Source organism: Phoca vitulina, unplaced genomic scaffold (assembly GCF_004348235.1).
Source record: "Phoca vitulina isolate PV1807 unplaced genomic scaffold, GSC_HSeal_1.0 scaffold15, whole genome shotgun sequence".
NCBI classification, from domain to species: Eukaryota; Metazoa; Chordata; class Mammalia; order Carnivora; family Phocidae; genus Phoca; species Phoca vitulina.
Window position 1 is genome coordinate 37994165 of NW_022589718.1, and position 16794 is coordinate 38010958.

At 39.0% G+C, this 16794-nt stretch overlaps 1 protein-coding gene across 2 annotated transcripts in view; it reads left to right on the top strand.

Annotated features, from left to right (window-relative positions):
- Positions 1-16794, top strand: part of CSMD1 (CUB and Sushi multiple domains 1) — a 2006418-nt gene that overhangs the window by 1867004 nt on the left and 122620 nt on the right. For both annotated transcript variants that reach the window (XM_032413252.1, XM_032413253.1), the window contains exon 49: positions 4455-4643. In XM_032413252.1, coding sequence (XP_032269143.1) covers positions 4455-4643 — 189 coding nt within the window. The remainder of the gene's footprint in view (positions 1-4454; positions 4644-16794) is intronic.

Here is a 16794-nt window from a genome sequence, read left to right on the forward strand (position 1 = left end):
TATTAATTTTATAAGTGATAATCTCTTACTATTAATAGTGTCTTTTTATTGATTATCTGTATGTCTCTTCATATTTGCAGACTACGTATATATATATATATACACATATACATATACATACACATGTATAAACGCATACAAAATTAATATGTTACATATATATATTTCCTCATCAACATTTAAATCATTTTGTCTTTTTCCTGTGTATTTTAATTATTCTTTGCCAGTGTTATTTATATTAATTAAGTCAACCAATATATTTATGTACTTTAGATCATGTGTACATTTGTCCAAATGCCCTGACCCACACCTAATGTTTATACTGTTCTACAGAAACAGTAGGCAATTTAAATTCCTCACATACTTTAATTACTAAGAAAAAGAATTTATACTTTTTTCAGTATCTCACCCAACGATACCCCATGGTGATGACTGAGACAGGTTTCCCTAAGGAAGATGCCCACTGGCTACATTTAATTGAGCAGTGGCTTACCAGAGGATTGTGAATTCCTCTGTTGGTGTTTTACTTGGTCAGTGTTGAGGAACATCCTGAAAAGGGAACAGCAAAAAGGCAGAATAGCCTTAAGAATAAGATTTCAGCTCTCTCTGGTTGGTAGACATCATAAAATATTAAAAGGTATCAAGGTTTTGAAAAGGCTCTAGATGTGTAGACGGTGGGCGTGAAATTCAGTCATTCTTTCTTGATAAAGTTTAATAAAATACACCCAGACCATCGTGTCTCTCCCCTTCTCTCAAAGTAGTTATTCAAAATGCTTATTGACAAAGAGCTCACAGTTGAAATTGTTTCCCTTAGACTGAGTTAGGAGAGTATTAGGGCAATGATTGGATTTGTGTTCATCACATTCCTTGTTTTGAAAAATAAATACCGAGACTTTTAGAATTGTTTGAATTTATTTCCAATGTGCAAAAATGGACATTGCAGAGGAAATCATGGTGAACCTAAATGATCTCCTTCTATCTGCAGCAAATTACTTAGTAGCCAGGTGATATGATTGTACCTTGAATCCTGTCTTTCAAAGGACATTTTAATTCATTATAGAACAAGAAGATTTTCTTTGTTAAACTGTGTTGGGAGAGTAGGAAATTGGAGAATTTCAAAGAAGGCTATAAATTTTTGTTTTGTCAGTGATTACCTCTACCTTTTAACAGATTTTCATTTAAAATTCGGTGATTCGGTGACCTCTGCTAGGAGTTCATCACCAGTGGTTTTAGCTCAGTGATTAGATGAACATGTCTCTGATGTATAGCAGTGTGGGTGAGGGAGCTCTAGCTTATCATATGACCACACGGCATATCTTGCTCCTCCTTTTAATATTTCCCCATATATGAAATCCTGGTCATCCGGACATAGGATTGATATAATTGATCAACATAATTTGAAACTGAAAGCAAAAAAGACAAAACAAGTGCTGTCCAAAGGTGGCTCTAGTCAATGCAATAAACTGTGCTAAGTGTATGCAGAGTTAATAATGGTCCTTTGATACTAAAGGAAGCATGTGAGCTTCTGTATTGGGACAGTTAAAGATATAGGTTGGTCAGACATAGATCCAGAAATTCTAGAATCTCTGACTTACCCAGTCTTCTCCCATAGTGGATGTCTCCCTGCTTTTTAGGGCACTACCTGCAGAGTTTGAGGACTGAGCATTGGTCCTCTTATTTCTTACTGTAGCCAGGAATCAAACAGGTGGGGCTGCGTGCTCTAATCTTTCCCTTTTGTTCTCAGGGCTCTATTTCCATATCTCATTCTAGGTGAGTTAGGAAAGAAGAGGTGTCTTGAAAGCCTGGCAATAGAAAAAACATAGTAAATAGGAGAGAAAATGGACAGTGATCAGACTCTCCAGAGTTGGACAATCCTGCACATTATATCCCTTAACAGACTAAACTATGACAAAAATCACGGGTGACATGCAATGAATTATGTGGTCTCTCTGTCCTTCCAGGGCAGTTTCAGACTTAATCTTATCTGTCCCTTTAGAGTAAGATCTACAGTCTGCTCCTTCTTCCTATAAATCATCTTTCTGCTTTGTTTTGTTTTTGCAGTTGGTAGCCAAGGTGCCTGATTATACCCATTCCTTCCCTAAAATACATATTTTCGTTCATTAAAAACGTACAAAATTTGGTCTAGAACAAGTACATAAAAAAAAAAAATGGCATAGCCAACGGGGCAGTGAATCAAAAGTTTCTCACAATAGTTAGTGAAATTTAACTTAAGAAAAATCAGTCCATTAAAAAAAAATGAAATGGTATTTCAGAAGATCATCCAGCTGAGAATATTCTCTGAGGATGCTCTCATAGGAGCATGGTTGACAACCAAGGCCAGGCACAGACTTTGCTTCTGGGCAACGCTATGATATGGAAGCTTCAGAAAGTTTCTTCTGAATTTATTTCTAAGGAGAGGTTCAACATTAAGCATGTATATGTGTTCTTTGTCTGTGGAACCCCCATAGGAAGGTAGTACATTTAAACCTCTTCTTTCAAAAGGAAATACACATTTCTAGTCCTTCACAACTTTCTTTATTTTATTGTTTTAATTTATCTGAAGGGAGTTCATAGGATCGTTTGCTGCAGTGAAACTGGTCTTGTAAGAATAAAATGAGTTTCTTTCTCTAAATGTGTAAATAAGATGCAGAGCCTTTAGCCATTGGAATGTTATATTCTGTGGAGGTAAGACTGTTATTTTACTAACTGCCTGTCTTCAATTTTAAAAAGTTCCTACTGAGGCAGTGATTAAAGCTATTGTAAGATTTGTATTGTCCTGGAGTAGTGCATTTTCTTCAGAGATTTTATTCAAATCCCATATGTTAAAAAGAAGCTTCATATCTATATGATTGTGCAATTCACAAGACCCACTTAGCAACAGAGACAAGGAGAAAGTTAATGGCTCTAACTGCAAAATATATTCTTCTATTTTCTCCATTTTTTTTGAAGATTTTATTTATTTATTTGACAGAGAGATAGAGCACAAGTAGGCAGAGAAGCAGGTAGATGGAGAGGGAGAAGCAGGCTCCCCGCAGAGCAGGGAGCCCGATGCGGGACTCGATCCCAGGACCCTGGGATCATGACCTGAGCCAAAGGCAGCCGCTTAACCGACTGAGCCACCCAGGCGCCCCCTATTTTCTCCATTTTAATGATACTTTTCTTTTTTAGTATTGAGAATTGTTTTGTTTCAAATAAGGTTCCCAGAGCCGCACCTCATTGTTTCTTATTCTGGTGGTCAGTCAGCTTATTTACGTGGATGAGCCTTAAGGGGATGAGTGAGGGAATTCAGTATGATTCTTCCATGTATTTCCTTATAGTATTTTAATCAGAAAGTCAAGATCTGCCTTCACATCGAGTAATAATTGCACGTAATCCAAACTTCAAAATAAGAGCTGGAACCTTGGCTCCTCTAGGCTTTTGGGATGCTTTTTGGTTTTGTTTGGTTTTGTTTTAGACTTTATTTTTTCAGAGCAGTTTTAGTTTCACAGCAGAATTGAGGAAAAGATACAGAGAGTTCCCATGTACCCCCTGCCCCTTTACAGACACAGCCTCCCCCACTGTCAACATCCCCACCGGATGGTGTGTTTGTTAGAATCGGTGAACCTACGTGGACTCATCGTCATCACCTGCAGTCCGTGGTCTACATCAGGGTGACTCTTCGTGTCGTATATTCTGTGGGTTTGGACACACGTATAATGACATGTATCCATCATCACAGTATCACAGAGAAGTCTCACTGCTCTAAAAATATTCTGTGCTCCACCTGTTCATCCCTCCCTTTGACCCTTGGCAACCACTGATATTTTTAGCATCTGTATGGTGTTGCCTTTTCCAGAATGCCATATAGTTGGAATCATACAGTCAGTAGCCATTTCAGACTGATTTCTTTCACTTAGTAATAAGCATTTAAGGTTCCTGCATTTCTTTTCCTGGCTTGATGGCTCATTTCTTTTTGGTGCTGAAGAATATTCCACTGTCTGGATGGACCACTGTTTATCTGCCCATCACCTACTGAAGGGCATCTTGGTTGCTTCCAAGCTTGAGCAATTTTGAATAGAGCTGCTATAAACATTCATGTGCAGGGTTTTTTGTTTTTTGTTTTTTTTTTTCTTGTGGACATACATTTTTAAGTCCTTTGAACAAATACCAAGGGTATGACTGCAGGATTGTAGGGTGAAAGTATGTTTAATTTTATAAGAAACTGCCACTGTCTTCTAACGTGGCTGCACCATGTTGCGTTCTCACCAGCAGTGCGTCAGAATGCCTCTCATTCCATATCCTTGCCAGCCTTTGGTGTTTGGGGATGCTTTTTAGAACCAGTTGACATATTGGTGCTGATTTCCCACTACTGAAACGATAAAGATATTTCATTTATATCCCTTTTACCAAGGGAAATGCCACGGTCTCTATCTGTTTATTTATTTGCGTCTGTATGTGTTTGTGTGCCCATATAGCACCTTACTGCAGCTTGACCCACACCCCGAAGAATGGTGGTATCTTCAATAGGACAACAGGGGCACATGGAAGTAAGGTGCATTATTTTTGTAAGCCTGGGTATCGAATGATTGGCCACAGCAATGCAACCTGTCGACGGAATCCAGGAGGCATGTATCAGTGGGATTCTCTTGCTCCCCTCTGCCAGGGTAAGAAAAGTGCTTTTTCATCCCCAAACTTGAATTAAATTTATTGTTCTTATTTTAATCACATATTGAGAATTACTGAAGCAGCAGTGATGGATAAAAGGTAAGGAAAAATTGAATGTGGGTTTATAGAAGTACAAATTAAACTTTCCACCGGCCATGCAAACGTTTCTGACATTTACACTAGGCTTGATTTAGCTTTATAGCCTGAATTCAGAGGACGGTTGAACATTCACTAGATGCCGGGTAGAGTTATCCTAATACTTACTTGTATTTCATTTTGAAGTAAAAAATACGTTATTCAATGTAGATTCAAAGGAATTTTTCCTGACAGTTGTATTAATTAAAAAATCAATTTACTAAAACCCCCTTTTTAAAATTTAGATTAAAAACTCATTCTTTGGGGCGCCTGGGTGGCTCAGTTGGTTAAGTGACTGCCTTCGTCTCAGGTCATGGTCTCAGGGTCCTGGGATCGAGCCCCGCATCGAGCTCCCTGCTCGGTGGGAAGCCTGCTTCTCTCTTTCCCACTCCCCCTGCTTGTGTTCCCTCTCTGGCTGTCTCTCTCTCTCTCTGTCAAATAAATAAATAAAATCTTTAAAAAAAAACACCACTCATTCTTTGAGCCATATGCTGTATATTTCATTTTCCTTTGGTCATTTAAATCTAGGGCTTGTTAAAGTTGATTTCAGTATTTCATGGTTTTTTGGGGTATTTTATCTGTCATATGCATAAAAATCAAATTTTCAAATAAGGCATTTTAATTTTAATTGAAGGCTTTGGAGTCATGAAATTTTCATAGTTTTGCCTTATCGAGATTTATATTCATAATAAAATATATTGGTCTTTGAAAGCTAATTATGACTTATGAATGGAGCCTCCTATTGGTTTCCTGTTTTTCTCTTTTTTCATAGATATTAGATTGTCTAGTATTGCTCTCTGAGACAATAATGGATATTTATCCTAGTAACTATATGGGTCTTTAACCACCAGAAGTTAATCAGATACTTAGCTTGCATTATTTATGTTCCAGCTCCAGAAATTCTTCTTAAATATAAGACAAATACAAAGATCCAAAAGCTTTTTTCATTTGGAATGATGGTTTTGTTCTTTAAAAGAAGACATGATTCTCATTTTCTTTAAATGTTCTGTTACTCCATCTAGGACATAGACTCTATTGCTCAGAGAGTAGCCCTGGGGGCTGTGTGTCCTGTGCCCTGGAGACAAAATGCCGATGGCAGTAATAATGATGAAACCCCAAACTGGACAAGGGCAGGGTGCGGGAGTTGGGGGTGGAGCAGCATTGGCAGAAGTTCCCAGAATCGGGACCTCTAGAGCCTGAGTCACAAAGTAGAGCCCAGGTGGAAGGTACTCTCAGAATAGAAGGCACTAGAAGGCAGGGGGAGAGACTGGGGCTGATTGGAGGGACACGGGAGGAGCCACAATCCAGGCATGTGCCCATGCATCTTCCTGTATCAGGAGGAATTCTGGAAACCCTTATGGAGCTGGAGACATGGCTCGCTCTTCCTACGAATGGCTGAAAGGAATAAGACGAGGTCTGCAGGGTGTTTTTCTGATACGTTGTGACCTCTCTCTCCTGCTCCCATTTCCTCCCTTAGCAGAACTATTTAAGGCTGAAGTAAATGACTCAGAAACAGTGCACCAAAACCCAGACCCTCAGGGAGTCTGTGCAGTTTGGGTTGAGGAATCTGAGTGAGTGTGATGCGTGTCTGTTCTTTGTGTTGAGCGCATAACCGAGAAGCAATGACGCTGTGGATGCGGCGTGTTGGAATCACGCAAAACACTTTGCATTGAAAATTAGACTCTCTTCCTTCAGATTTCTTCTGGGAGATAAACAACCTACATGATTGCATTCTCAAATGATCATGTGCCCCAGAAGCACCATCTTCCTACAACAAACCCACAGTGTTCAACCCGTTTTGTTAACTATTCTGATAACCAGGCAGTCCATAGGATTGTGTTCTTTCTTCATAAACTACAACTTATAAAACCTGGAGGGCACTTAAGAATCATCTAGTTCAATTTACTTGTTTTCAAGTATCTGGAACTGAAACCCATAAAAGTTAAAGTGACTTATCAATAATCATAAACATGTTGACCTAGAATCCAGACCTTCTGCCCGCACTTCAGTGTTTGAATCAAATTGTTTTCTGCCAAAAGGAATTCTACTCATAAAAAAAATCTTGCAGGCACCAATTCTGGAGATAATCTGTATTTTCAGAATTTAAATTCATTTACTGTGGAAAAGTCTTTTGTCTTTCAGTCATAGGTATTTACAATTTGTATAAAATAGCATTTTAATTATAATAATATGCAAAATATTTCATCATATGTGAGGCTATAATGTTTAAAAATAAAAACCATGGTAGAAAGTAAGCTTTCTAAAGTCACTTAAAAAATGTGGTACAATTACATAAGCATTTTTGTCATTTAAAAATAAAATTATTATCTTTTAAAATAAGTAGAAGTAACCACACAAATAGATGAAGGCCATTGAGAAAAGTATCCTACACTTAAATAGAGTAAGTTCTATAACATATATTGACACTTTATACCCTAAGGGTCTTTTACTCGTGATTAAAGTGTCAGAGTTGATTCAGGTGAATTTATGTATGTATATATTTATGTATGTATGTATTTATTTATTTATTTTTTGATTCAGGTGAATTTAATATGAGATATAAATGTGTGATTGCTATAGTAGTTAATAGGGGGAAATTTGATGTGTTCAGCATTAATTATTCACTTTCCTTTGTTGCTTATAGAATGGAAAGCTTTTATGTAATATAAACATTTGACTTATAGAAAGCCATTGGCCTCAACTGATACAGTCAGGTGGAGGCTTTGTGGATTATCAGTTCCTTTCTTTTATTTTTTTATTTTTAAATTTTTATTTTATTTATTTATTTATTTATTTATTTTTAAGATTTTATTTATTTATTTGACAGAGAGACACAGCAAGAGAGGGAACACAAGCAGGGGGAGTGGGAGAGGGAGAAGCAGGCTTCCTGCCGAGCAGGGAGCCCGATGCGGGGCTCGATCCCAGGACCCTGGGATCATGACCTGAGCCGAAGGCAGATGCTCAACGACTGGCCAGTCAGGCACCCCCAATTTTTATTTATTTATTTTTTTATTATGTTCACTTAGCCAACATACAGTACATCATTAGTTTTTGATGTAGTGTTCAATGATTCATTAGTTGCGTATAACACCTAGTGATCATCACAACATGTGCTCTCCTTAATACCTATCACCCAGCTACCCCATCCCCCCACCCCCTCTCTTCTGTAACCCTCAATTTGGTTCCTGGAGTCCAGAATCTCTCGTGGTTTGTCTCCCTCTCTGATTTCTTCCCATTCAGTTTTCCCTTCCTTCCCCTGTGATCTGAGCTATTACTTATGTTCTACATATGAGTAAAACCATATGATAATTGTCTTTCTCTGCTTGACTTATTTCACTTAGCATAACCCCCTCCAGTTCCATCCATGTCAATGTAAATGGTAGATATTGATCTTTTCTGATGGCTGAGTAATATTACACTGTATATATGGACCACATCTTCTTTATCCATTCATCTGTTGAAGGGCATCTTGACTCTTTCCACAGTTTGGCTATTGTGGACATTGCTGCTATAAACATTGGGGTGCAGGTGCCCCATTGGATCAATACCTTTGTATCTTTGGGGTAAATACCCAGTAGTGCAATTGCGGGGTCATAGGATAGCTCTATTTTTAATGTCTTGAGGAACCTCCATACTGTTTTCCAGAGTGGCTATACCAGCTTGCATTCCCACCAACAGTGTAAGAGGGTTCCCCTTTCTCCACATCCTCGCCAGCATCTATCGTTTCCTGACTTGTTAATTTTAGCCATTCTGACTGGTATGAGGTGATATCTCAGTGTGCTTTTGATTTGTATTTCCCTGATGGCTAGTGATGTTCAACATTTTTTCATGTTTCTGTTGGCCATTTGTATGTCTTCTTTAGAGAAGTGTCTGTTCATGTCTTCTGCCCATTTCTTGACTGGATTATTTGTTTTTTGGGTGTTGAGTTTGAGAAGTTCTTTATAGATCTTGGATACCAGCCCTTTATCTGAAATGTCATTTTAGTTCCTTTCTTATATTAAATCATCGACTCTGTGTTCTGTATCAGGCGAGGAGGATTCCCCTGTCAATTCATAAATGTGTTGAGTGTATGTGCTCGGCTGTAAGGAAACAAAATGAATGAGACCTGTTTCCTCCCTTCAAGAAAATCACCACCTAATCATGAAAAAAGATTTATAAATTATGGCAGTGAGCATCATGGATATCATGAACTAATTTATATATATCTCATTAATTAAAGAGCATCTTCCTTCAGGTGCATATAGAACTCTTTTTAGATGAATGTCTTTAAAACAATAGGATCAGAGAAAACTTAGCAAAAATTGTAATGTCAAAAAGATTTTTTAGGCTAAATTTGAAAACATTTAAAAAAGAAGGCAGGATTATCATATATTTATTGTGATTTTCCTTCGGTGTTAAAATACAAATTTTAAGGGAAACCTATTTCCTATTTCGCTGTTGGTATCTTTATTTATAATTTAAATTTACAATGGAAGATATGTTCTATTTAGAGAAATGTTCAATTTTAGTTTTAAGATAATTGAGGATAATTTCAAGTTTTTATTACGAGTCTTGTAGTCCAAAGAGAGTTAATATATAGAGATGGATTATCGCCATCTAAGGATCCTGAATTGCTGAAAGATTGTAATTCTAGATCATGAAATTAAAGTTTGCATGAGCTCTTTCTTTAAAATGCTCTGCATTATATAAAGGAAAAAAACTCACAACAATGTCGGCTAAATGCATATAACATTACACTGTTCCCGCTCAAGCCAGCACACAAGTCTTTTAGGATTTTATTTTTTTCCTTGTGATATTGTATTTACATTAGACATAAAACTGAGAAATGAGAATTTCCATGCAGCACTTCTATCTGAGTAAAGGTACACGTTTTTACCTACAAAACCTATAGACCTTTCAAACACACTTTTATAAATTGAAGTAGATACAGGCTCTGTGTTTATGGAGAGGGTGTATGCTGTACAATTCTTGACCTATTTGTTTTGATAGAGAAGCAAAGTGACAATCATGACTATATTTGTGGATCAGGGCTGTAGTTAATAGTTGTAAAACCTAATGCACATGTTAAGGACCATACACCTACTTTGATTTCAACCCAAACTTACCTCTGAATTAGGCGCGGCAGGTACCAAGACATATTCCCAACCCTTAAATCTCTGAAGGTCCAGTGGGAGAGACAGATTTAGGAGTCAGTAAATACAATTCACTGTGACATTCAGTGAGAGTAGATACACATTAAGTAGAGATAGCAGAGAAGGTCAGGGATATTTTTGCCATCATGGGACACCTGGGCTGGAATTTGCATGGTGGGGAAGGAGTGATGAAAGATGGGCTTGGAGCAGTAGACGGGGGCCTCTCATGGAAGACCTTAACTGCAAGTTTATGTGGCTTTCGCATCTTGTCCTGTGGTTGATGCCAGTGTACCGAAGAGCTATGGGCTATGATCATACCTTACATTTTAGAAAGATCTTGTAGCATCATGGCACATAGTGGGACAGAGTCTTGTCTGGAACACAGGGGTACCTAGAAGCTCAGGAAAGTATGCTGAAGCAGTGACGGAGTCCTTGAAAATACAGTGGACATAGGTTTGTGAGAAAACAGATACTGGACACATTTAGGAAATAGCATCAAAAGGCCTTGTGATCGCATGTAAAGGGTAAGAACGGGAGCACGGTCAGTGAGCACATGTACTTTAGTTTCCTTTGCTGGTAGGATTATGGTATGGCTCACTGCGTGTGGGCTCCATGACGGGGAGAGGCTCCCGGGGCCAGTCTGACGTGCCTCCCTCCAGGTCGCCGTGGGCAGGCTGTGTCCAGCAGACGCTGGTGCTCAGAGAAGTCAGAGTGTCAGACTTATTAGTAAGGGCGCTGCCATTGAATTCGTTCAAGATACGGTACATCGTTGTTTGTTTTTCATGAGAGGAGATGTGACTTTGTAGGCTCTGTAAGGACCAAATCAAATGAATAAAATTATGATTAAAAAATGTGTGTGCTGGGGGCGCCTGGGTGGCTCAGTTGGTTAAGCGACTGCCTTCAGCTCAGGTCATGATCCTGGGGTCCCTGGATTGAGTCCCGCATCGGGCTCCCTGCTCGGCGGGGAGCCTGCTTCTCCCTCTGACCCTCCCCCCTCTCATGTGCTCTCTCTCTCTCTCATTCTGTCTCAAATAAATAAATAAAATCTTTAAAAAAAAAAAGTGTGTGCTGGGATAAATTTCAAACTAAATGGCTCTACCACAGAATAGGGACTATCTGAGACATTTGACAGCAGAGCACATTTGGTCCAAAACAGTCAATAAATCATGTAGTCCATTCTCTCAAAGGTCTTGGAGATAATTGGGAATTTCATTACTGATGCAAATGTTGAAATATTTTAAGACTTTTACCAAACTCAGAGATTACTGTAGTTATTATAATTTTTATTTGAAAATAGAAGACTTGAAAACTGGAATAAATGAATGAATGAATAAATAAATAAACACATTTCTCTTGGTGGCCCTGGCAGCCCAGTACTTAATATTTATTTGGTGTATATTTAATATTTCAACATATTTTGTCAGATTTCAATGATCCTTCTTGAGCTGCAATTATGTTTTCTCAATGATTTGAGCACCACTCCTTTTAATCTTACAGAAGAACAAATACAATTTATACCTTTTCTAACTTCATTTGGATATTGATTTCTTTTTAATTGTCTGTAATAATACTTTGATATGTTTACTGAAAATATAACACTTACTTTTTAACAAATAAGCAAGGTCAAAACCTGGGGTGTTGAGATCGTTTGCCTTCTAGGCTCCCAGCTGCTGAGCCCAAGCACTATATCTGTGCTGTGATCCCCAGGACACCCAGCCAGATACCCCGTCACCCATGGCATTTGGTAAATATTTTAAATGCAAAAACTCCATAAATATATGACCTTATAAGATATGTATTTGAGAATGATTTATTCTTTTCCTTTAAAAATGGTCATCTTCTGGCAGAATCTGTTTCGTTTTCTCTTGTTTTCATTGACTTGACTTTTTGCCAGTGGCATGTCAGAAGCACCGAATTTTGAGAGAAAAGGAGCTGCTGATGGTGAGGGACTCCTCATCTCTGTAAACATCTCTCTAAGCCTGCGATGTAAAGCGGGCATTTCGATGCCTCGCTCTCAGGATTGTTGAGAGGACTGAAGAAATAACTTAGAATAAATCTGCATGGAGCACTGGGTGTTATGCACAAGCAATGAATCATGGAACACTACATCAAAAACTAATGATGTAATGTATGGTGATTAACATAACAATAAAAATTTTAAAAAAATAAATCTTCAAAACTTAATGTTAGCGCCAGTGCTTCTTGTTGGGTCTGGAGGAGGGTTTGTAAGACCTTCTCCAAACTTAGCCAGAATCCTGTGGCTCCCAAGAGGCAGAGCTAATACCACAACTCTAGACCACCCGCTCCCAGAGCAAGGCTTTTTCCAGGATAACAGGATGGCTTGTAATTAGCATTTAGAAAATCTTGGGCAGGATTAAACAAACAGTAGGGATTCTCTGTGAGTGAAAAAATGTAGGAAGAGAGAAGTAGTTATTGGTTTCAAGGAACTTCGGGTTGTTTTTTTTCTCCCTTTGCTTGACCTTTTAAATTATTTTTCTCAGAAATCTGTATTGGTTCATATCCTCCCCGATAAAGCCAGGCATATCTTCTGTCCTTCAGGCTTCATTTCCTGCCTTAAAGCAAGAAACTCTGCCAAGCAGCTGTTTCCATTATCAATACACTGATCTCATTCATCTTGAAGAGAAGGCTGAATTAGAACTGAAATTTTCTGTATTATCTCAAAAACCCAGGTAAACGGGTGCAACACAGCACCCCACTTTCTACCTTCCCGTGTTGAAGAGACAGCAGCTCCCAGAAGCTATTCATTTTATCCTTTTTTTTTTTTATAAAATGTAAATTTTATTGTAATTCTTTTTGTTTGTCTCCAGGTTTTATTTAAATTCTAGTTAGTTAACATATAGTGTAGTATTAGTTTCAGTTGTAGAATTTAGTGATTTATCATTTACACCTGGTGCTCATCACAAGTGCCTTCCTTAATGCCCATCCCCCATTTCCCCCATCCCCCTGTCCATCTCCGCTCCAGCAACCCTCAGCTTGTTCCCTATCCTTAAGAGTCTGTTTCTTGGTTTGCCTCTCTCTCTCTTTCTTTTTCAAGCTTGGATTCTCAGAGTCTTTTGTAAGCTGTAGCTTTAGCTTGGAATTGACATTGACCATTGTTTATGCTTTGCTTGCATTTTGCAGGCAAAGAAGAGTAGGAAACATGATCTTTTTCACAAATTACATGATTGAGACCTAGATGCCTAGATGCGTGTAGCTGCTAATAATGTTGCATCTGCTGATGTGAAGGTTATGAGTGGAGCAGGAGATGGGTGGATGAGGAGAATGGTGTGTGGGGGTCTTCTGGGAGTCAGGTGTGAGCTGCATGTTTGTCTTCCTCACTCCTTAACAGATTCTAGTGCTCAAAGGTGACATTCCCAAGCAGCACAAAGACTAACCTCTGAGATGGGATTTGAACCCATGTGTTTCAGATGCAAAAACCTACTTATTTCCATTATATCATGCATGTACCCCCAACACATTATTGCTGCCCCCTAAAAGAGCATCTTTCAGAAGGAACTATTCTTTTTTTAAAAATTTTTATAAGTAGCAGCATTATCAAAAATCAGGAGGATATGTTTGGTGTCCTGGCATTAAACTTGAGTTATTTTATAAATCTTAATAACTTTTACTTATAAGCATAAAATGCGTAGGTAATTATGACTCTTGGCTTGATTTTTTTCATATGCATATTTATTTGCTTCTATGAAATGATCAAGCTTCTATGTGTCATGTCAATAATATAAGGTTTCTAGAAATTTAATATGTTTTTAAAATATCAAATCACGTGTTACATTATATAAGAAAATATGTATATAGGGGCGCCTGGGTGACTCAGTCATTAAGCGTCTGCCTTCGGCTCAGGTCATGATTCCAGGATCCTGGGATCGAGCCCCACATCAGGCTCCCTGCTCGGCGGGAAGCCTGCTTCTCCCTCTCCCATTCCCCCTGCTTGTGTTCCCTCTCTCGCTGTCTCTCTGTCAAATAAATAAATAAAATCTTTATAAAAAAAAGAAAAGAAAATATGTGTATATGTGAATATAGTTTATGGTCATTATTCCAGCTATATTCTAAGTTCTTAGGTCATAAAGCCACATAGCTCATATAGCCAAAATTTGCCAAATCCCACACATTTACCCCTGATCTCTTTATGGAATTTGAGTGATTGGATTTTGGATATTTCACCCAATCTCCTAAATTTAGATGTGGATCCCACCTATCTCCAACATTTGCTGACCAGTGTGATGCTGGGCAGGAAATTTGGTTCCAGTGAGGTTTAGTTTCCTCATCTGGACATGGGAACCAGAATACTCCTCTGCTGCCTTATTTGAAGAAGTAAGAGAAAAACTTGACATGAAAACTTTACCATACAACCAGGTACTAAGAGGCACCTAATAAAAACGATACAAACATTTCCATCCATGAGTGTTTTCATTAAGTACTTGTCCACTTGCTTTCACACAGAAATTTTATGAATATCTAATTAAAGTCAATAATATTTAACTAAGCTGGTGATAGATTTCTCTTATTTTTCATAATAATTGAAATGAGGCACCAGCAAACTTTTTCTGTACAGGGCCAGGTAATAAATACTTCAGTCTTTTCTGTCACATATTCTTCATTTGTAAATTTTTCACAATCCTTTTAGTTAAGCCATTTTTAGTTGGTGAGCTATACAAAAACTCAGCAGGGTGGTTTTGACCCTTGGGTCATGGTCTGCTGACCTCTGACCTAAATGATGTGCCAGGATCAGACCAGAATGCAGATTATAATTCAGCCAATATGAGTTATCTTCTAGAGTTTGCAAATTGTATCTCATTTTATGGAAGATGTAGAATTATTCTCTATCATGTACAAACCCAGCATGTTTATTCACCAAATAAAGAACGCATTTTTCTCTGTTCATGCCTGGCACGTGCTATCACACAATTCCATGTTTTCTGTCTGAGTCTGGAATATGTTATTAATAAAGCAGTAGTGAGTGCAAATATAGGGTAATTTTGTATAATAGCAGTTGTTATATGAGGCTCTTGACCTTCCTGGGCCAGAAACTACAAAATACACAAGTAAGAAGTTTTCCTAAGAGCATCTGGAGTTGTATTGATGAGAGTACCTAATCGAGGTCAACTGTGTGTCTTGCATTCAAGGAAATGCCTGTGATGTAGTTTTTGCACTTAACACTGGGAAATAATTCTGACATGGAATGTTTGCAAAAACCAGCAGATAGGACTGTGTGTGTTCCCTCACAACTGGAGCATCATAGCAGGGAGGACGGCACTGACAGCGGAGAGGGAACAGTCCATGTAGAACTTTCCCTTCTGGGATGCGGCAGGTTGAAAACGATGTCTCCTAAATCACTTAAAGGCAGAGAGGAGTGGAGATTGTAAAATGCCCTGTGTGATGTTCAAGTTACCGACTGACATTGAAGAGTAGGTTATGGTCTCTTGTGAAAGAGTCACAGTGAGTTGACAAGCCGTCCCTGCAAAATTGACAGTGTGAAAGCGACCATCCCTGGCAGGGAGTGGAGCTGCCCAGGCAGGGAAGTGGACCCCAAGTCGATGCAGGGGCACTGCCGGGAGGACCCCAGGGGCTCGCGGGGATGAGATGCAGGTTCCCAAAGCAGCTGGCTTTCTAAATTCCGCAAGTAGAGATAGCTGAAAAGTGGAAGCAGAGTAAACATCTCAAAGAAAGGGGGTGGTAAGTGCTGGAGAGTTTCAGTGTGACGGACAGGAGGGGCCATCTTACCAAAGGCCGTAGCAAGTGGATTGAGTGACCGCTCTGAGGCTGAAGACAGGCATGGGCAATTCACGTCCATGTACTCATGCACCTGTCTCTGCCTCAGCTGTTCTGTGCCAGTACATGGAGTCACCTTTTCACTGCCGCTCATTACTTCCCCGCGGCAAGCCACTCTCTGTCTCCAGGGGGACTTAGGGGCCCCTACCTTGAGTCTCATAGCATCCTTTTGTGCCTATGTCTCAGCACTTCCCACTTTGTTTTGTCTGTGTATGTCTGTCAACTTCTCCTAGACCAGTGGTTCTCAACTTCCAAAGCTCACAAGAATCATCTGGAGCTCTTGTTAAAGAAGGAGACCCTCTTTTTCACTACATCTGTGTCTTTGGGGTAAATACCCAGGAGTGCAATTGCTGCGTCATAGGGTAGCTCTATTTTTAACTTTTTGAGGCACCTCTACACTGTTTTCTAAAGTGGCTGTACCAACTTGCATTCCCACCAACAGTGTAAGAGGGTTTCCCATTCTCCACAACCTCTCCAACATTTGTTGTCTCTTGCCTTGTCAATTTTTGCCATTCTAACTGGTGTAAGGTGGTATCTCAATGTGGTTTTGATTTGAATTTCCCTGATGGCTAATGATGATGAACATTTTTTCATGTGTCTGTTATCCATTTGTATGTCTTCTTTGAACAAGTGTCTGTTCATGTCTTCTGCCCATTTTTTGACTTGATTATTTGTTTTTTGGGTGAAAAGAAGGGCCAGATGCACCCCAATGTTCATAGCAGCAATGTCAGCAATAGCCAAACTGTGGAAAGAGCCAAGATGCCCTTCAACAGATGAATAGATAAAGAAGATGTGGTTCATATATACAATGGAATGTCAGTCATCAGAAAGGATGAATACCCAACTTTTACATCAACATGGCTGGGACTGGAAGAGATTATGCTAAGTGAAATAAGTCAAGCAGAGAAAGTCAATATCATATGGTTTCACTTATTTGTGGAACATAAGGAATAGCATGCAGGACATTAGGAGAAGGAAGGGAAAAATGAAGGGGGGGACATCGAAGGGAGAGATGAACCATGAGAGACTATGGACTCTGAGAAATGAACTGAGGGTTTTAGAGGGGAGGGGGTGGGGGGATGGGTTAGCACGG